Source organism: Oncorhynchus kisutch, linkage group LG22 (assembly GCF_002021735.2).
Source record: "Oncorhynchus kisutch isolate 150728-3 linkage group LG22, Okis_V2, whole genome shotgun sequence".
Lineage (NCBI taxonomy): Eukaryota > Metazoa > Chordata > Actinopteri > Salmoniformes > Salmonidae > Oncorhynchus > Oncorhynchus kisutch.
The window spans coordinates 34,091,353-34,112,714 of NC_034195.2; the positions used below are offsets into that span (position 1 = coordinate 34,091,353).

Sequence of the window (21,362 nt, forward strand, 5' to 3'; positions counted from 1 at the left end):
TCAAAGTTTATGATGAGTATTTCTGTTATCTGACGTAGCTCTCTGTAATTACTCCGGATATTTTGGAGGCATTTCTGAACATGGCGCCAATGTAAACCGAGGTTTGTGGATATAAATATTCATATTATCGAACAAAACATAAATGTATTGTGTAACATGATGTCATATGAGTGTCATCTGATGAAGATTATCACAGGTTAGTGTTTCATTTTATCTCTAATTCTGCTTTTGTGACTCTATCTTTGGCTGGGAAAAATGGCTGTGTGTTTTTTGGGATTTGGTGGAGATCTAACACAAATATATGTTGTGTCTTCGCTGTAAAACATTTAAAAAATCTGACACAATGGGTAGATTAACAAGATGTTTATCTTTCATTTGCTGTATTGGACTTGTTAATGGACTTGTTAAATCTTTCAGAAAAATATGTTTGATTTTCCTGCGCTGCCTTTTCAGCGGAATGTTGGGGGGGTTCCGTTAGCGGAACCTGTGTCCTAGACAGGTTCCGATTGGACATACTGCTAAATGATCACAGACCTGTAACTTCTTCTGTTAAGGCTATGGCAGAATACTGCCCCCTTCGGAGGAATGCGTGCCCATAGTAAACTGACAAAAAATCTGTAAATAATTGCTAATATATGCATATAATAAATATTATTGAATAGAAAACACTCTAAACATTTCTGTCAGCAGAAAAGTTGGCCCAACTTTGACGTCATCGCCCCCACCCTTCCCAACCAGCTACAGATCTGGGAACAGTTCCTATCTCTTCAGCGCGATGTCCTCTTTCAATGGGGTGCTTCATTGTGAAGATTGCGCGCTCCCTCACCCTTTGGCGGCAAGAAACCCTCGGGTCACGCAATAATACGTGCGCGCCTCGGCCTTTTTCTCTCTCTGTTCCAAGATCCACCAAACGAGATAGGCTTGTCCTTTCGGGCTAAGGATTTTTATGTATGATTATAACATGTTTTAGCTCGAATCTGAACTTTGACCAGTTTAGTCGACATATAATATGTAATTTTGAAGTTTTGATGCGCAACCCATAGAATTTTGAGTGCATTTCAGCCGAAATTAGTCGCGTTTGATAACCCAAAGACACACATTTGAAAGGCAAACGCTGGTTTTGGTAAGTATGACTTCTTCCACGACTTCTGATCGAACAACGGCAAAGGTAAGGGAATATTTATGTGGTTATTATGTGTTTCTGTGGACTCCGAAATAGCGAAGCCATATTGCTAATCTATGAGCGCCGTCTCATATTATTGACAAGTGAACGAATTCTGTAACGTTAAAAATAAATGTAACACAGCTGTTTTATTAAGAAGAAGTGTATCTTTCTAACTATATGTAGAACATGTATATTTAGTCAACGTTTATGATGTGTATTTCTGTTATCTGGCAGAGTTATCATAATTTCTCCGGACATTGTAGTAGCATTTTTTGAACATGACGTTCAATGTAAACTGTGATTTATGGATATAAATGGCATATTATTGAAAAAAACATAAATGTACTGTATAACATGTCCTATTCCTGTCATCTGATGAAGATTTTCAAAAGGTTAGTGAATTATTTTTCTTTTAATCCTGCTTTTGTGATTGCATCTATTGTTCTACAAAATGGCTATGTAAATTAGCCTATCTTTTGGTGGTGGTTTGACATAAATATGTGCTATGTTTTCGCCGTAAAACATTTTAGAAATCTGACTTGCTGGCTAGATGAACAAGGTGTTTATCTTTCATTTGAGCTATTGGACTTGTTAATGTGTGGAGGTTAAATATTTCTAAGAATATTTTTGCGTTCTGTGCGCCACTGTGTCAGTTGAGCAGTGGGGGATGGTACCCCTAGAGGTACGTGTGGGGCCATGTATTAAGAGGCTCCTCTGTCCTCCACTCGTTACCTGTATTAATGGCACCTGTTTGAACTTGTTATCAGTATAAAAGACACCTGTCCACAACCTCAAACAGTCACACTCCAAACTCCACTATGGCCAAGACCAAAGAGCTGTCAAAGGACACCAGAAACAAAATTGTAGACCTGCACCAGGCTGGGAAGACTGAATCTGCAATAGGTAAGCAGCTTGGTTTGAAGAAATCAACTGTGTTAGCAATTATTAGGAAATGGAAGACATACAAGACCACTGATAATCTCCCTCGATCTGTGGCTCCACGCAAGATCTCACCCCGTGGGGTCAAAATGATCAAAATAACGGTGAGCAAAAATCCCAGAACCACAAGGGGGACCTAGTGAATGACCTGCAGAGAGCTGGGACCAAAGTAACAAAGCCTACCATCAGCAAGGGCATTGAAGATGAAACGTGGCTGGGTCTTTCAGCATGACAATGATCCCAAACACACCACCCGGGCAACGAAGGAGTGGCTTCGTAAGAAGCATTTCAAGGTCCTGGAGTGGCCTAGCCAGTCTCCAGATCTCAACCCCATAGAAAATATTTGGAGCGAGTTGAATGTCCGTGTTGCCCAGCAACAGCCTCAAAACATCACTGCTCTAGATGAGATCTGCATGGAGGAATGGGCCAAAATACCAGCAACCATGTGTGAAAACCTTGTGAAGACTTACAGAAAACGTTTGACCCCTGTCATTGCCAACAAAGGGTATATAACAAAGTATTGAGATAAACTTTTGTTATTGACATATATATATAGAAGTATGCCAATATATGTAATAATATTCCTCCACAAATAATTCCCAGATCAATACTTTAACTTGCCCAAACGGCATCAGAACATCAATATGAAATGTATTTAGAATTTTGATCTAGCAATACAGCATGTAAAATAAAAGCAGATTTAACCTCAAGAGTTAACCAATGGGTTAGGCAACGCAGGTGTCTATACTTCAACAGCAAAGTTAGATATGACAGAAGTTTATGATGTAGGGCCTTGTAAACAAAAAGAGAGTATTGTAAAGATCCACAGGTCTTAAGCGATAGTGTAAACCTTGTGACAGACTAGCGTCCTGTCCAGGGGGTGTACTTGTACTAGAAAGCTGTCATATGCTACAGAATCAGGAGGCTCCTGCCCCTACGGGCTCGGACAAGGCTTGCTTATTAGATAGTGTAGCCGTAGACTGGCATACTGTATGAAATACAGAGGAGATGGAAAATGTCATGATTTTGTTGATTCTATTGATTGTGGGGTTGATAATGTAGATGGTGAAAAAGACGGGACTGACCTGCAGCATCAGAAGAAAGGTCTCCATCTGTCACCTGAACACTCTCTGGTCCTGTTGAATCAGGATTGATGGCCAAATCACAGTTCTTCATAGACAAATCTATGGGGGGGGGGGGATCATGGATCAGAAATGAAGTACAAATGTGTAATTGCCTCCAGCATTTGTTTACAGTTCAAGTTCTAAGAATTGCAAGAGTCATTAAGATGTACAAGTGTTTAAGTGATTGTCTCTCAAAGGGCTCTGTTCTCATGCCAAACCTGGTCAATATGAACTATGAAAAAGAAAAACTCACCTGATGCATTGAAACAGAAGGCATCAAAGGGTTGGTCTGGAGTGTCATGGTGGAAGAAGACTCCTGTCATGTTCTTGGCACAGTTAACATGGGCATTCTGTCTGAGGATAGTGGTATTTCCGTTGCTGATCCAACCATATCTAAAATCAAAGATTAGCATTTGGATTTCACGACTGTTCGTCACAGATAACTTTTTTTTTAAATGTAGGCGCATGGATCAGAAAACTAGTCACTATATGGTGACCACTAGTTGCCTCATGCTGCACGATACATATCCTTTGCATAGAGTTAATCATGCTGTTGATTGTGGCCTGTGGAATGTTGTCCCACTCCTCTTTATTGTCTGTGAAAAGTTGCTGGATATTAGCGGGAACTGGAAAACGCTGTCGTACTCGTCGACCGAGAGCATCCCAAACATGTTTAATAGGTTACATGTCTGGTGAGTATGCAGGCCAAGGAAGAACTGGGACATGGGACCATGCAATATCATGCTGAAACATGATGATCATTATTTTTTATTGAACCTTTATTCAACAAGGCAAGTCAGTTAGGAACACATTCTGATTTACAATGACGGACTACCCCGGCCAAACCTGGACAATGCTGGGCCAATTGTGTGCTGCCCTATGAGACTCTCAATCACGGCCGGATGTGATGCAGCCTGGATTCGAACCAGGGACTGCAGTGACGCCTCTTACACTGAGATGATATGCCTTAGACCGCTGCACCTCTTGGGAGCCCTGAAATTATGTTGCGGGATGAATGGCACGACAATTGGCCTCAGGATCTCTTCACGGTATCTCTTGACATTGAAAAAATGCAAATGTGTTCGTTGTCCATAGTTTATGCATGCCCGTACCATAACCCCACCGCTACCAAGGAACAATCTGTTCACACCATTGACATGAGCAAACCACTCTCCCACACGACGCCATACATGTGGTCTGCGGTTGTGAGGCCGGTGGAATGGGAGCTGAATGAATCAGTGGTATGGCAGAGTGCCTCAGGCTCGCTCCCGACAGAGTTGGGGCTTTCGTTCCAGTGCTTTTCTTCAGACAATAAAATTCTCCGGTTGGAACCTTATTGCTGATTTCCGTTAAAAACATCTTAAAGATTGATTCCATACATTGTTTGACTTGTTTCTACGACCTGTAATGGATTTTTAAAAGTTTTTGTCTGGACGAAGTGCTCGCGCCTCATGAAGATGGATTACTGGGCTGAACACACTAACAACAAGTGGTTATTTGGACATAAATGATGGACTTTATGGAACTTTATGGAACAAATCAGTCATTTATTGTTGAACTTGGATTCCTGGGAGTGCCTTCTGATTAGGATCATCAAAGGTAAGTGAATATTTATAGTGTAATCTCTAACTTCTGTTGACTCCAACATGGCGGATAATTCTTTGGCTGGATTGGGCCCTGAGCGCCGTTCTCAGATTATGCTTTTACCGTAAAGTTTATTTGAATACTGACACAGCGGTTGCATTAAGTAGAAGTCTATCTTTAATACAGTGAATAACAGTTGAATCTTTTATCAATGTTTCTTATGAGTATTTCTGCAAAATCACCAGATTTTTTGGAATCAAAACATTACTGCACGTAATGCGCCAATGTAAACTGAGATTTTTGGATATAAATATGCACATTATCAAACAAAACATACATGTATTGTGTAACATGATGTCCTATGAGTGTCATCTGATGAAGATCATCAAAGGTTAGTTATTCATTATATATTTATTTCTGCTTTTTGTGACTCCTATCTTTGGCTGGAAAATGGCTGTGTTTTTTTTACTTGGCTATGACCTAACATAATCATATGTTGTGCTTTCACTGTAAATATTTTTTTAAATTGGACGTGATGGGTAGATTAACAAGATGTTTATCTTTCATTTGCTGTATTGGACTTGTTAATGTGTGAAAGTTACATATTGAAAAAAAATATTTTTGAATTTCACGCGCTGCCTTTTCAATGGAATGTTGTTGAGGGGTTGCGCTAGCGGAACGCCTACCCTAGAAAGGTAAGCTTATTGATATTTGAACATTGAAATTGAAAATTTGAGGTAAATAAAAATTGTGTGCTTAAGATACATTTCTGGGATCTTTTATTTCAGCTCACAAAACATGGGACCAACAATTAACATGTTGCGTTTATATTTTTGTTCAGTGTAATCTACCACACGGCTGTTGCTTTTTGCGATGTCCTTTTTCTAAATAGGTGATTAAACAGTAAAGTAGTAAAAAAGTCATTTATATTGACACAGTCAACCAAAACTGCTAGAAGTGTTTAGGTTGAGATAAGGAACATAATAAAGTTGACATAATAATACAATTTCTTGACCATTACCGTTTTGGTTTTAATTTAGAGTAGGTCATTCAATGAGTAAGGAGTCTACTACATATAAAAAAACACATGAAAGATTTACACTTCCATTTTAATATACATGCTATCATATCACACACGTCCTGTAGATTGCTTGATTCTAAATGGTACGCTCGTGTGGATATTGGAACAGTGACTTAGTCTTACAGAGTCCTTTTGCTGATTTCCATTTAATTTCCATTTAATTATTTACCCATTGATAAAGCACATCATGTGAGTCCTAAGAGGACACTGTGTAGTCATAAAGATGGATGTGTGACCTCACCTACAGGTCTCTAGGCCTTGGGCGTGGGCCTCGGTGACCTGTTCCTTGCTGGCAATGGTGCCGCCCAGGCTCTCACACAGGTTCTTGGCCAAGCCAAAGGTCAACGAGTAGCGAGCTTCTCCCTCCACATGGAACACTCCAGCATGGCTGCAGCTACGGGACTTTACTATAGCTGGGGAAAGGAAGAGAAGGTGAGAGAGAGGTTAGTATTGAGGAAATCAACCTGTGAGACACTGTGACTGCATGTCAGCCATTTTTTTACTATACATTTTAAAACTGTTTAACATTTAGACATCGTCAAAGAAAATGAAAGAACACAACGTTGAAGAAAGGTTACTTTTCAATATGTTTTGAAAAGAACTAGGCATTTACTAGCAACGTACATAGCAACAAGACCAACTGGTGACAAACAAAACAGATGGGGTGAAACAAATCAATTTCCTCCTGGCATTAGAAATAAAGTTGGCATTCACAATAACTGTCCCATCATAAATTTGGGTTTACAAGAAAAATGTAAAACAGCTAAGCCAAGTTCCCTTGTAATTATGTAATTTCAACCACCTGTCGTCAGAAAAAGAAATCTGACATAATTATGTTGCTTTTCTAAAACTTCTTAATTAACACTTAGTGTTTTTGAATAGGGGTCTTGGGAAATACCTCTGAAATCAGTAGCTAGTTCTTCTAGTATATCACCCAACAGTAAATGACAAATATGGGACCAGTTGTGACCTCACTGTAGCTCTGACGTACTAGTATTTATCCAGCACTATCATATCCTTAGTGCCTCTATATAAATAGTAATGTCTGTTAGCTTTGTCCTTTAATAGTCTCCTTTAATAGTTTAATAGTCTCCTTTAATAGTTTCCTTTAATAGTCTCTTTACAGTTCATTCATGCTTGGTTTTACAAGGCTTTGTAGAGGCCTATTTTGAGTCTGTTTTACTGTGAAATTAAACATATTTTGCACATTTGAATAACCCTAACTGCCATTATAACGTTTTTGAGGTCGTTGATTGCCATTGTGTCACTCAGCATACATATGACTATGCTCCTAAACAATAGACAGCATACAGACGAATACAACTCATCTTACAAATGTATTCAAGCTAGTTATGTTCATACATTTTCCTATGAGTTATTACATTTCAGAATGCTTTCTATGCAGTCTAAGTGCTGTAAGATATCATGTAATATATCACTCATATAATGTGTTTTAACCTCAAAATGGTTCTGTTTCACAATATTTTTTTTCACTGGAGTAAACACACACACACATACGCACATGTACGAATGCACACAACCATAAATCATGAGCACAAGTTTCTGATTATCTGTCATGTCATTGCTTATTGTCGCTTCAGGGTTATAACATACAGTGCATTCAGAAAGTACTCATACCTCTTGACTTTTTCCACATGTTGTTGTGTGATTAAAATTGATTTATTTTTTTGTCAAATATCTACAGAAAATATTCTGTAATGTCAAAGTCGAAGAAAAATTCTTAAATGTTCTTTTAATTAATGGAAAGTAAAACACAAATATATTTTTGTGAAGAATCAACAACAAGTGGGACACAATCATGAAGTGGAATGACATTTATTGGATATTTCAAACTTTTTTAACAAATCCAAAACTGAAAAATTGGGCGTGCAAAATTATTCAGCCCCTTTACTTTCAGTGCAGCAAACTCTCTCCAGAAGTTCAGTGAGGATCTCTGAATGATCCAATGTTGACCTAAATGACTAATGATGATAAATACAATCCACCTGTGTGTACTCAAGTCTCCGTATAAATGCACCTGCACTGTGATAGTCTCAGAGGTCCGTTAAAAGTGCAGAGAGCATCATGAAGAACAAGGAACACACCAGGCAGGTCCGAGATACTGTTGTGAAGAAGTTTAAAGCCGGATTTGGATACAAAAAGATTTCCCAAGCTTTAAACATCCCAAGGAGCACTGTGCAAGCGATAATATTGAAATGGAAGGAGTATCAGACCACTGCAAATCTACCAAGACCTGGCCGTCCCTCTAAACTTTCAGCTCATACAAGGAGAAGACTGATCAGAGATGCAGCCAAGAGGCCCATGATCACTCTGGATGAACTGCAGAGATCTACAGCTGAGGTGGGAGACTCTGTCCATAGGACAACAATCAGTCATATATTGCACAAATCTGGCCTTTATGGAAGAGTGGCAAGAAGAAAGCCATTTCTTAAAGATATCCATAAAAAGTGTTGTTTAAAGTTTGCCACAAGCCACCTGGGAGACACACCAAACATGTGGAAGAAGGTGCTCTGGTCAGATGAAACCAAAATTGAACTTTTTGGCAACAATGCAAAACGTTATGTTTGGCGTAAAAGCAACACAGCTCATCACCCTGAACACACCATCCCCACTGTCAAACATGGTGGTGGCAGCATCATGGTTTGGGCCTGCTTTTCTTCAGCAGGGACAGGGAAGATGGTTAAAATTGATGGGAAGATGGATGGAGCCAAATACAGGACCATTCTGGAAGAAAACCTGATGGAGTCTGCAAAAGACCTGAGACTGGGACGGAGATTTGTCTTCCAACAAGACAATGATCCAAAACATAAAGCAAAATCTACAATGGAATGGTTCAAAAATAAACATATCCAGGTGTTAGAATGACCAAGTCAAAGTCCAGACCTGAATCCAATCGAGAATCTGTGGAAAGAACTGAAAACTGCTGTTCACAAATGCTCTCCATCCAACCTCACTGAGCTCGAGCTGTTTTGCAAGGAGGAATGGGAAAAATGTCAGTCTCTCGATGTGCAAAACTGATAGAGACATACCCCAAGCGACTTACAGCTGTAATCGCAGCAAAAGGTGGCGCTACAAAGTATTAACTTAAGGGGGCTGAATAATTTTGCACGCCCAATTTTTCAGTTTTTGATTTGTTAAAAAAGTTTGAAATATCCAATAAATGTCGTTCCACTTCATGATTGTGTCCCACTTGTTGTTGATTCTTCACAAAAAAATACAGTTTTATATCTTTATGTTTGAAGCCTGAAATGTGGCAAAAGGTCGCAAAGTTCAAGGGGGCCGAATACTTTCGCAAGGCACTGTATGTACACCTGTTTTGAAAGGCCCCAGAGTCTAAGCAAGGGGCAACACCAAGCAAGCGGCACTATGAAGACCAAGGAGCTCTCCAAACAGGTCAGGGACAAAGTTGAGGAGAAGCATAGATCAGGTTTGGGTTACAAAAAAATATCTGAAACTTTGAACATCCCACGGAGTACCATTAAAACCATTATTAAAAAATGTTAAGAATATGGCACCACAACATACCTGCCAAGAGATGGCTGCCCACCAAAACTCACGGACCAGGCAAGGAAGGCATTAATTAGAGAGGCAACAAAGAGACCAAAGCTCCACAGCGGAGATTGGAATATCTGTACATAGGACCACTTTAAGCCATACACTCCACAGATCTGGGCTTTATGGAAGAGTGGCCAGAAAAAAATAAGCAAACATGTTTGGTGTTCACCAAAAGGTATGTGGGAGACTCCCCAAACATTTGGAAGAAGGTACTCTGGTCCGATGAGACTAAAATTGAGCTTTTTGGCCATCAAGGAAAACACTTTGTCTGGCTCAAACCCGACACCTCTCATAAACCCAAGAACACCATCCCCATAGTGAAGCATGGTGGTGGCAGCATCATGCTGTGGGGATGTTTTTCATCGGCAAGGACTGGGAAACTGGTCAGAATTGAAGAAATGATGACTGGTGCTAAATACAGGGAAAATCTTGAGGAAACCTGTTTCAGTCTTCCAGAGATTTGAGACTGGGACAGAGGTTCACCTTCCAGCAGGACAGTGACCCTAAGCATACTGCTAAAGCAACACTTGAATGGTTTAAGGGGAAGAAAATGTCTTGGAATGGCCTAGTCATAGCCCAGACCTCAATTCAATTGAGAATCTCTGGTATGACTTAAAGATTCCTGTACACCAGCGGAACCCATCCAACTTGAAGGAGCTGGAGCAGTTTTGCTCTATATAGTATCTCTATACTTCCATTCATTTGTATCGTTTACCTTTGTTGTGGCAGAATCAGAATTCTTTAGGTAACATTGATAAAGAAGATTTTTTTAATCAATGTTCATAAGTATGCTTATGCGGAAAGTTACTTGGGGCCCAGAGAGTGGAGAGGTCAGGTTTGTCTTATCTGTGAATGTGTCTGTAACTATTCCTAAACCATGTGAAGGGATGGTGTGATTAATGGGGAACCAGTTAGTTGGCTCCACAATGTCAGTCACAATGTCAGTGTGCCAGTCACTCCTCTCCGTAAGCTTGTCCAGGAGGAATTGTAGTTTTGATGGGAGTATCTAGAATTGACAATCGATATATGCCATTGGATGAGGTAATGTTTTGGTCCTAAGTGGTACCAAGAACGAGAAGTAGAACCTCATCTAAGAGGGCAAACTGAACAATAATGTATAGCTAATGCTGTCTGGCTATAGGATACTCCTTTTTCTGGTAAAAGGTTCTTTGTGTAATGTTCCTAAGATCTGTTATTTGTCATGTTTTGAGTTTTGATGGGTGTGTCTTGGCTATAAATGATACTAAGAACTGTTTTGTAAGCACTCTCAGAGAATTAATTTATAGACACTGAATTGATCTGAGAGTCACAGGGTTATGGTGAAGCTCATATAATTAAAGATGGACTTTATAATAACTCTTAATTGCTCTCTCGTGATTTGGTAATACAGGAAATTTCCACGACACCTTCTGACGAGTCCCGTGACACAAAATGCAGAACGCCATCATGTTTGTGAGTCTCATCTTACCATAGTGTGGTCATACTAGTGTGTAGGCGAAACCGTTCGGAAGTTGGCAGAACAGCGCTACTAACTTCAGACTAGTCCCCTGGGGCTTGTGGTGGTCGATATTCTGAATATTTCATGGTCTGACAAACAGATGCATTGGACTGAGGCGCATCCCATGCAAAAAACATATCTCTAGATTAAACGGACAGATTGTTATTATTATGATTTATTTATACTTTTACCCATTTTACCCTAATTTCGTGATATCCAATTGCTAGTTACAGTCTTGTCCCATCGCTGCAAATCCCCTACAGACTCGGGAGAGGCGAAGGTCGAGAGCCCATACATCCTCCGAAACACAAACCTGCCAAGCTACACTGCCTCTTGATACACTTCTCGCTGAACCCGGAAGCCAGCCTCACCAATGTGTTGGAGGACACCGTCCAGCTGGCGATTTTGATAGGGATTTTTAAATTATGTTACTTAGACTGACGCACACTTAAAGATTTTAACACAGAACTCTATAAACGGAACAAGACACATGCATATTTTATGTTTTCAAATTGCTGACAAGTAAGTGTACCAGAGTAACATGGTCTCAATGCCTACACTATTTGACATTGCTCTATGTTTTGATGTCTCAATGATTCACCACTTGTGTGTCTGACAATTTGCTTTGATCTTCTACCTGTCTGACTGCAGTCTGCTTTGACAACAGCACAGAGTTGTAGAGAGTCATAGTATTGAAGTAGTTCACTTATCAACCTGGAATGTTAACCGATGACATATCCCACTTTGAAAATGAACATTAAACATTTATGGCATCAGTAAAACTGCCTGACCCAGCACTTTGGTGAATACCATAGTACTGGCAGAGAGAGGAGGTTGAGCAGGAAGTTACTTTACCGTTAGTGACGGTTGGGCTCGGAGGGTGTAGCTGTAGCTGTGTGTTTACCATGGAACTCTGCATTAGAGGAAAACACACGCATGCACGCGCACACGCAGCCGCACATACACTGCCCAGAGTGGATCAAAGTGAACACAGCATTTGGATGGCAGAAGAGAGAGGGTAACCAATGAATCAGAGGTGTTACCATTAGCATGCAGGGCGAGTGGCCATGCACAACTTTGTCACTCCAAGATCCTGTTATTCCAAGGCAGTGACTCTCGAAAAGATGCTATTGTCAGTTAATGGACTTGAAAGGGCCAGAGACCACAGAGGGTCTGGATATACAGAGGCTGCTAGTTGGGAGAAAAGGGAGCTTTTACACAGTGCATGCCAGAATCTCCAGCTGCACTGACTGGAACAGACAGGCTCTTCTCTCGTCTCTCTCCTGTAGCTATACACAGCAAATTACACCACACACACTGATACACACTGATACACTCGGCCTCCAACACCACACTCAATGACACACTGGCCTCCAAACCAACATAGACTGATACAGTGACCTCTAAACCAACGCACACTGATACACTGGAATCCAAACCAACAGATTGTGATACACTGGCCTCCAAACCATAAAACATTGATACACTGGCCTTCAAACCAACACACATTGATACACTGGCCTCCAAACCAACACACATTGATACACTGGTCTCCAAACAAAAACATACTGATACACTGGCCTCCAAACAAAAACACACTGATACACTGTCCTCCAAACCAACACACATTGATACACTGGCCTCCAAACAAAAACACACTGATACACTGGCCTCCAAACCAACACACAATGATACACTGGCCTCCAAACCAACACACATTGATACACTGGCCTCCAAACAAAAACACACTGATACACTGGCCTCCAAACAAAAACACACTGATACACTGGCCTCCAAACAAAAACACACTGATACACTGGCCTCCAAACAACACACACTGATACACTGGCCTCCAAACAAAAACACACTGATACACTGGCCTCCAAACAAAAACACACTGATAGACTGGCCTCCAACCAACACACACTAATACACTGGCATCCAAACACTAGCCACCACCACGACTACCACACAAACTGATACACTGGCCTCAAATCCAAGACATCAGTCAATTTGCAGTCTATGCTCTGTCTAGCTACGTACATCTTATCAGGCCTGTAAGCCAAACAGCTTGCTCTTTATCACGTATGTCTGATTTTCTCAGACGCAAATCTCTCTCTTACTATCTTTCTCCCTCTCACACACCCCTCTCTCTCTCTCTCTCTCTCTCTCTCTCTCTCTCTCTCTCTCTCACTCTCTCTCTCTCTCTCTCTCTCTCTCTCTCTCTCTCTCTCTCACTCTCTCTCTCTCTCTCTCTCTCTCTCTCTCACTCTCTCTCTCTCTCTCTCTCTCTCTCTCTCTCTCTCTCTCTCTCTCTGTGTGTGATGTATGTGTTTATTAAACTCTCTCTTAGAAACAACGCCACAGCCACAAATGTAGACTGTCACCATACATTTCTGCAAAATCTGTCTCTTTCTCGCTCTCTGTCAAGATAGTGCAGAGCCAGCATGTTTGTTATGGCTTGCCCTCACTCTGCTGGTCACAGGATCCACAGAGCCAATAGACCGGTGGTACAGGTGAAACATGAGATCCGCCCCCCCCTCACACAAAACTCACCCAGGCAAAGTCACCTGAAGGACTGTTTCTCCTTTTAATTTAGTTTTATTTCACCTTTATTGAACCAGGTTGGCCAGTTGAGAACACGTTCTCATTTACAACTGCGACCTGGACAAGATCAAGCAAAGCAGTGCGACACAAACAACAACACAGTGTTACACATAAACAAACATACAGTCAATAGGAAATAAAAATATCAAAATCTATGTGCAGTGTCTGCAAATGTTGAATAGTAGGGAGGTAGTCAATAAATAGGCCATAGAGGTGAAATAATTACAGTTTAGCATTGATACTGGAGTGATAGATGTGCAGATGATGATGTGCAAGTAGAGCTACTGGGGTGCAAAAGAGCATAAGGGTAAGTAATAATATGGGGATGAGGTAGTTGGGTGTGCTATTTACAGATTGGCTGTGTACAGATACAGTGATCGTTAAACTGCTCTGACAGCTGATGCTTAAATTTAGAGAGGGAGATATAAGACTCCAGCTTCAGTGATTTTTGCAATTTGTTCCAGTCATTGGCAGCAGAGAACTGGAAGGAAAGGCGGCTAAAGCAAGTGTTGGATTTGGGGATGATCAGTGCAACATACATGCTAGAGCACGTACTACAGGTGGGTGTTGCTATGGTGACTAGTGAGCTGAGAAAAGGTGGGGCTTTACCTAGCAAAGACTTATAGATGACCTGAAGCCAGTGGGTTTGGCGACGGATATGTAGTGAGGGCCAGCCAACGAGAGCATACAGGTCATAGTGGTGGGTAGTATATGGGGCTTTGGTGACAAAACGGATGGCACTGTGATAGACTACATCCAGTTTGCTGAGTAGGTTGTTGGTGGCTATTTTATAAATGACATGGCCGAAGTCAAGGATCGGTAGCATTGTCCGTTTTACGAGGGTATGTTTGGCAACGTGAGTGAAGGAGGCTTTGTTGCGAAACAGGAAGCCGATTCTAGATTTAATTTTGTATTGGAGATGCTTAATGTGAGTCTGGGAAGGAGAGTTTACAGTCTAACCAGACACCTAGGTATTTGTAGTTGTCCACATATTCTAAGTCAGAACCGTCCAGAGTAGTGATGCTAGTCGGGCGGGAGGGTGCGGGCCGCAATCGTTTGAAGAGCATGCACTTAGTTTTACTAGCATTTAAAAGCAGTTGGAGGCCACAGAAGGAGTGTTGTATGGCGTTGAAGCTCGTTTGGAGGTTTGTTAGCACAGTGTCCCAAGAAGGGGAGATGTATACAGAATGGTGTCGTCTACGTAGAGGTGGATCAGAGAATCAACACAGCAAGAGCGAAATCATTGATATGTACAGAGAAGAGAGTTGGCCTGAGAATTGAACCCTGTGGCACCCCCATAGATACTGCCAGAGGTCAGGACAGCAGGCCCTCCGATTTGACACACTTAACTCTATCTGAGAAGTAGTTGGTGAACCAGGCGAGGCAGTCATTTGAGAAGCCAAGGCTATTGAGTCTGCCGATAAGAATGTGGTGATTGACAGAGTCAAAAGCCTTGGCAAGGTCGATGAAGACGGCTGCACAGTACTGTCTTTTATCGATGGCGGTTATATCGTTTATGACCTTGAGCATGGCTGAGGTGTACCCATGACCAGCTCGGAAACCAGATTGCATAGTGGAGCAGGTACGGTGGGATTCGAAATGGTCGGTGATCTGTTTGTTAACTTGGCTTTCAAAGATTTTAGGAGGACAGGGAAGGATGGATTTAAGTCTACAACAGTTTGGGTCTAGAGTTTCTCCCCCTTTGAAGAGGGGGATGACCGCGGCTGCTTTCCAATCTTTGGGGATCTCAGATGATACGAAAGAGAGGAAGAATAGGCTAGTAATAGGGTTTGCAGCAATTTCAGAAAGAGATGGTCCAGATTGTCTAGCCTAGCTGATTTGTAGGGATCCAGATTTTTCAGCTCTTTCAGAACATTAGCTGTCTGGATTTGTGTGAAGGAGAAGCAGGGGGGCTTGGGCACGTTGCTGCAGGGGGTGCTGAGATGTTGGCCATGGTAAGGGTAACCAGGTGGAAAGCAGGGCCAGCCATAGAAAAAATGCTCATTGAAATTAACGATTATCGCAGATATATTGGTGGTGACAGTGTTTCCTATCCTCAGTGCTGTGGGTAGCTGGGAGGAGGTGATCTTATTCTCCATGGACAATTTATTTTGGAATTAGTGCTACAGGAAGCAATTTTCTGTTTGAAAAAACTAGCCTTAGCTTTCCTAACTGACTGAGTATATTGGTTCCTGACTTCCTTGAAAAGTTGCATATCGTGGGGGCTATTCGATGTTAATGCAAAATGCCACAGGATGTTTTTGTGCTGGTCAAGGGCAGTCAAGTCTGGGGTGAAGCAATGCGTATATCTGTTCTTAGTTATACATTTTTTGAATGGGGCATGTTTATTTAAGATGGAGAAGAAAACACTTTTGAAGACCAAACAGGCATCCTCTACTGACGGGATGAGGTTAATATCTTTCCAGGATACCTGGGCCAGGTCGATTAGAAAGGCCTGCTCGCTGAAGTGATTTAGGCAGCGTTCTGACAGTGATGAGGGCTGGTCGTTTGACTGCAGACCCATAACGCACGCGGGCAATGAGGCAGTAATTTCTAAGATCCTGGTTGAAGACAGCGGAGGTGTATTTAGAGGGCAAGTTGGTCGGGGTGATATCTAAGAGGGTGCCCATGGTTACAGATTTATGGTTGTACCTAGTAGGTTCCTTGATAATTTGTGTGAGATTGAAGGCATCTAGCTTAGATTGTAGGACCTGGGTGTTAAGCATGTCCCAGTTTAGGTCACCTAACAGTACGAACTCTGAAGATAGATGGGCGGCGATCAATTCACATATGGTGTCCAGGGCATAGCTGGGGGCTGAAGGGGGTCTACAACAAGCGGCAAAAGTGAGAGACTTGTTTATGGAAAAGGGATTTTGTTTAAGTAGAAGCTCAAATTGTTTGGGCACAGACCTAGATAGTATGACAGGACTCTGCAGGCCTCAGTAGATTGCAACTCCTTCGCCTTTGGCAGTTCTATCTTGTCTGAAAATGTTATAGTTAGGGTTGGAAATTGCAGGATTTTAGGTGGCCTTCCTAAGCCAGGATTCAGACACGGCTAGGACATCCGGGTTGGCAGATGAATCAAACAGTGAATTAAACAAACTTAGGGAGGCTTCTAATGTTAACATGCATGAAACCAAGGCTTTTATGGTTACGTAAGCCAACAAATGAGAGCACCTGGGGAATGGGAGTGATGCTGGGGGCTGCAGGGCCTGGGTTAACCTCTACATCACCAGAGGAACAGAGGAGGAGAAGTATAAGGGTATGGCTGAAGGCTATAGGAACTGGTTGTCTACTGCATTCGGAACAGAGAGTAAAAGGAGCAGATTTCTGGGCATGGAAGAATAGATTCAAGGCATAATGTACAGACAAGGGTATGGTAGGATGTGAGTATAGTGGAGGTAAGCCTAGGCGTTGAGTGACGATGAGAGAGGTTTTGTCTCTAGAGACACCATTTAAGCCAAGTGAGGTCACCACATGTGTGGGGGGTGGAGCAAAACGGCTAGCTAAGGCATATTGAGCAGGGCTGGATGCTCTACAGTGAAATAAGACAAAAATCACTAACCAAAACAGCAATAGACAAGGCATATTGACATTAGGGAGAGCCATGTGTAGCCGAGTGATCAAAGGATCCAGTGAGTAGCTAGGCGAGCTGGAGGCACAGAGATTCAGACAGCTAGCAGGCCGGGGCTAGCAGGCTAGCAGATGGGCCTCAGAGGGACGTCGCAATGTAGAAACCCCTCGGATGGTTACGTCGGCAGACTAGTCGAGATTGATCCGTGGGGCTCTGTGTCGGCAGCAAAGGGTCCAGGCCAATTGGCAAAAGAGATATTGAAGCCCAGGAATTGTCTGATGGATCTCTTCAGCTAGCTGAGAGATGGGCCTAGCTCCAGGCTAACTCCTGCCCCTCTTTCCCCCCTTTCTCTGTCTCTCTCTCAGTCACCCATTAATTTTCCCCCTTATGTCTTTCAAAGTCTTTTAGCTTATAGGCTCACAAATCTTACATCAAAATTGAGAGAACCTTTTAGTGGATAAATCCACAATATGACCTTTTAAATGTGTCTATCCTAACCTCTGAACACTTACATGATTATCGACTTGCAGTGAAAGCTCACAGACATCTCTGTGAAAAAATAGACTTAGCTACAGCCGCTCTATTGGTCCCAGATACAAAATGTAGTCTGGTTGGGTAATAGAGATGGTCAGGCTTGCCTCATGCAGTAAGGGTCTGTATACATTACAGAAAGAGGCCTTTGGAGCAGCTTTCCCTTGGCTACAAAGACTTCAGTGTATATGAACAGTGAAGAGAAGGAAGGGGGCGGGGGTACAGCCTGGCTACTGGGGAACCTAAGACTCACAGAGAGGCTTTAAATCATAATCAATAGGTTTAACAGCATTCTTGAAGATACAGTAGTGCTGAAATACGAGGTACCCCCCGTTTAAGATCAGTTTAAAAGCCAATCGGCTTTTGACTGAGTGAAGGGGCCACCAAAAGTACTGGAGAGAAAGGGAGAGAAGGAGGAGAGGAACGGCTCAACTTAGTGGTGGCCGGCATTAAGGCCTATGTGTGATTGGTTGGTAGAGAAGGGTAGAGAAGGGTATAGGAGGGTAGAAGGGTATTGGACAGGGGCCAAACAAGTGCCCACGCAGATCAGATGGCAGGTGACGGTAGTCCAAGCGTGCATGGGCACAAGGCCTCTTTGTGAGGCCCTAGTGCTGGTCCACAGGAACCCCTCACCTTGGAAATGGACACCCAGAGGTACGGGAGGGGTCGTTACGCCAGGGGAGCAAATACAGCCACTGGCATGGGCTGGTCTCTGTGAGGTGTGTGTGCGTGCATGCATGTGTCCAGCCTGGACGGACACAGCCTGCTCTGGCGCTGTGCATACCTGTAGACATCTGATCAATCAGGCCTTGTCTAACGTGCTCTAAGGAGCGGAGTGAAGCTGGCCAACTGCCAAGACACCCTGAGCAAACAACCCAGCAATTGGAACAGCCGTATTAATGCCTAGCTCTTATTTCTGTAACGTAAGCATTATGCATGGATGTCGTTATGTGCATGTGTATTTGTGAGTGAGTGTGTCTAAAGCAAAACCTGCTTTTGAAAAAGTATATCCATTGGACGGCCGCATTAGCCAGAGGGGCTAGGAGAGCAAGTCTTTTCTGAAGGTCAAATTTCAGGGTCCTATTGCTTTGGTCATTTACAGAACCATATGTGGATTGGATCTCCAGTCATGGGAGAAGTCTTGTTAATGGGTTATTGGTTTACATTGATGTCTGGACTGCAGCACATTTAGGGTTCAAAGACTGGGCAGGATGAGCTGTAACTACCCCAGGACTCAACTCACCAGACACCCAATTACTGTGAACACACACATTGATGCACACACACACAGCTATCATCTTCATACAACCCTTCATTCCCTAAGGTTAAACCAAGAGGCATAAACTTGTAGGAATACACAGGGGAAATGTGAACACACATACTATAGCTCCTCTTTGTTTGTTTTTAAACCGGTCAGATTTACAGCTCCACGCTGGCTGTGCTTTGGCACAGAGCCAGAGAGGAGGCACAGCGAGACCCCCCCCCCCCCCCCCCCAGCCAAATCAAAGAGAGCGAGACTAACCCAGACCTGTTTGATTCAGCACCAACTTCCCCTTGTCAGAAAGATGCCGCTCTGAGACACAAATCCAATCAAGAGCCCTTACTGAAAGCATGAGGGAGCGAGAGACAAAGAAAATGAAAGACAGCGAGAGAGAAACAGAGAGAGAGAGAAAGAGAGAGAGAAAGAGAGAGAAAGGTAGAGGAATTAATGAATATCCTTAGAAAATGCAACGTAAAAGCACGGCAGCATAGCTCTCAGCTGTGGTCAGACAATTGAATAGAGCTCTTTCGTATCCTCACATTGATTGAAGTGCAGATAGATGCTTTCTGAAGGCTACAGTGGCCATACAATACCAAGATAACCGGCTGAAGGAATGAGAAATGAGCAGCTGCCCGGCATGGGCTCATTGTTCTCCTCCCTAACACACTCAGTGGTGAGTGTGTATGTGAGCATGTGTGTGAGAGAAAGAAAGAGAGAGAGAGAGGGACTTTCTCCTTTGTGTCTGTGCTGTCATGAGTCTCAGACTGCCAGACGTAAGCCTGTCTGTGCTAGTGTAGCCTAGCACACGCTGCTTTACTGGCGTCTACTCATCCATTCCACAGGCACTGCCTCAGCCTATCCTACTCTCTTCTTACACACACACACACATACACACACTATACATGCTCATCAAGTGCTGATAATGAAAAAAACTACACTGTCTCACCATAAAATCTACCAACAAAGGAGAGTGTTTCCAGGCTGAAAGCAGAGAAAAAAAGCCCCAGACAAAGAGGTGTCTGCTGGGCAGAGAGAGATGCACAGCCTCACCTTGAGCCGGTTCCAACCTGGAGGAGGCCAGTAATCCAAAGGTAACCCCCAAGAGCAGAGTCCACATCTTGGTCTTAGCGTCTGGCGATGGCTGGGTGAGTTACTGGATGAGTAGGAAGTGTGTATGGTCTCTCCAGTTATCCTATCTTCTCTGTGTCAGGAGTGAGTGTGTGTGTGTATGTGTGTGTGTGTGTGTGTGAGTGTGAGTGTGTGTGAGAGAGAGATAAAGAGAGAGAGAGGGAGAGTCCGGTCCTCTAAAGGGAGTGGGTGTCTGGTAGCTATTGGAGCTGAGACAGACTTTGCCCAACTTTTTTCTATTCTCTGCGAGAGAGGGTTTGTGAGCCTTGTGACAGGCAGAATGGGGAAGAGGGTGGTGCATGTGTGTACACACCCTTCTGCCTCTCCCTCTCTTGCTCCCTCCCACCCTACCTTGCGCAGCCTCTCTCTCCATTTTTTCTCTCTCAATCGCTCTTTTTTCTCTTTCCTGTCACTGTCTGCTTCTTCAGTTTTTTATTAGCTTGGAAGGTGCCCCTCTTGTGTTTTGCTAACTATCCTCATCCGCTCCCCCTTCTATCCCTGTTCTACCTTTCTCTCATTCTGTCTATGACAGCAACAGTTGCTGAGAGCGCATCTGGTCTTTTGTTTTCTCCCTGCTCTGCTTTCAATGAATATCCTCCTCCCCACTCCTCTCTCAAAAAAAAGCACCCCCCCCCTCCAATCTCAACAACCAGAATGATATATTGAGTGCCACTATGTCATCGGATTAAATATAGATCACTTCTACTCTTACTAGGGGCTTTATTTCAAGCCCCCTACCTATCCTAGTCTCTTTTCACTGGTAGGTGAACTGGAGGTATTTCAGCCATATTCATATTGCTTTCACCTAGCAAAGTCCTATAGATCAGTGGTCAATGAGAATTCAAGGAGAGCCTAATGAGACAGAACCATGAACTGACTGACTACATAAGCATGAAGGAAACTACATTGATGTTCATGAAGATTTGTTCCAGCTCTAGTCTCAGCTGTGAAGGGCCAAAAATAGCTTTGACCTCATGTTAGATGGAATTTAGATGGCATCTATGCGATGATTAAGGAAGCTGTCAATGGGAGTAATATTTTCACTATGTTCATATTTAGCTTCTAACTGAAAAGACCCAGGTTTTTTCAGGTCTAAAGATAAGAAATCAGACAAAATCTTTTCAAGTCCTTGGTCCTTTCAGTTCTAAAGGAAAGTACTCTGGCAAAATCTTTGTACATTTCCAAGTAAGTACCTACAGCAGGTCAACAACATGAAAGGTGGAGGCCTATTGTAGTTGTCTTGTTTTCTGCTTCTCAACCAAACACGTATAGAGACTGCTGTAATGGCCCAGCC

At 42.7% G+C, this 21,362-nt stretch overlaps 1 protein-coding gene across 1 annotated transcript in view; it reads right to left on the minus strand.

Moving 5' to 3' along the window:
• LOC109867335 (CD44 antigen) overlaps positions 1-20,350 on the minus strand; it is a 36,690-nt gene extending 16,340 nt beyond the window's left edge. Inside the window, exons 1-4 of the mRNA XM_020456446.2 lie at positions 19,991-20,350; positions 6,135-6,306; positions 3,482-3,621; positions 3,190-3,288 (exon numbers count right to left, since the gene is read on the minus strand). Of these exons, the coding sequence (XP_020312035.1) occupies positions 3,190-3,288; positions 3,482-3,621; positions 6,135-6,306; positions 19,991-20,057 (478 nt within the window). The 5' untranslated portion in view covers positions 20,058-20,350. The remainder of the gene's footprint in view (positions 1-3,189; positions 3,289-3,481; positions 3,622-6,134; positions 6,307-19,990) is intronic.
• Between the last annotated feature and the right edge of the window lie 1,012 nt (positions 20,351-21,362).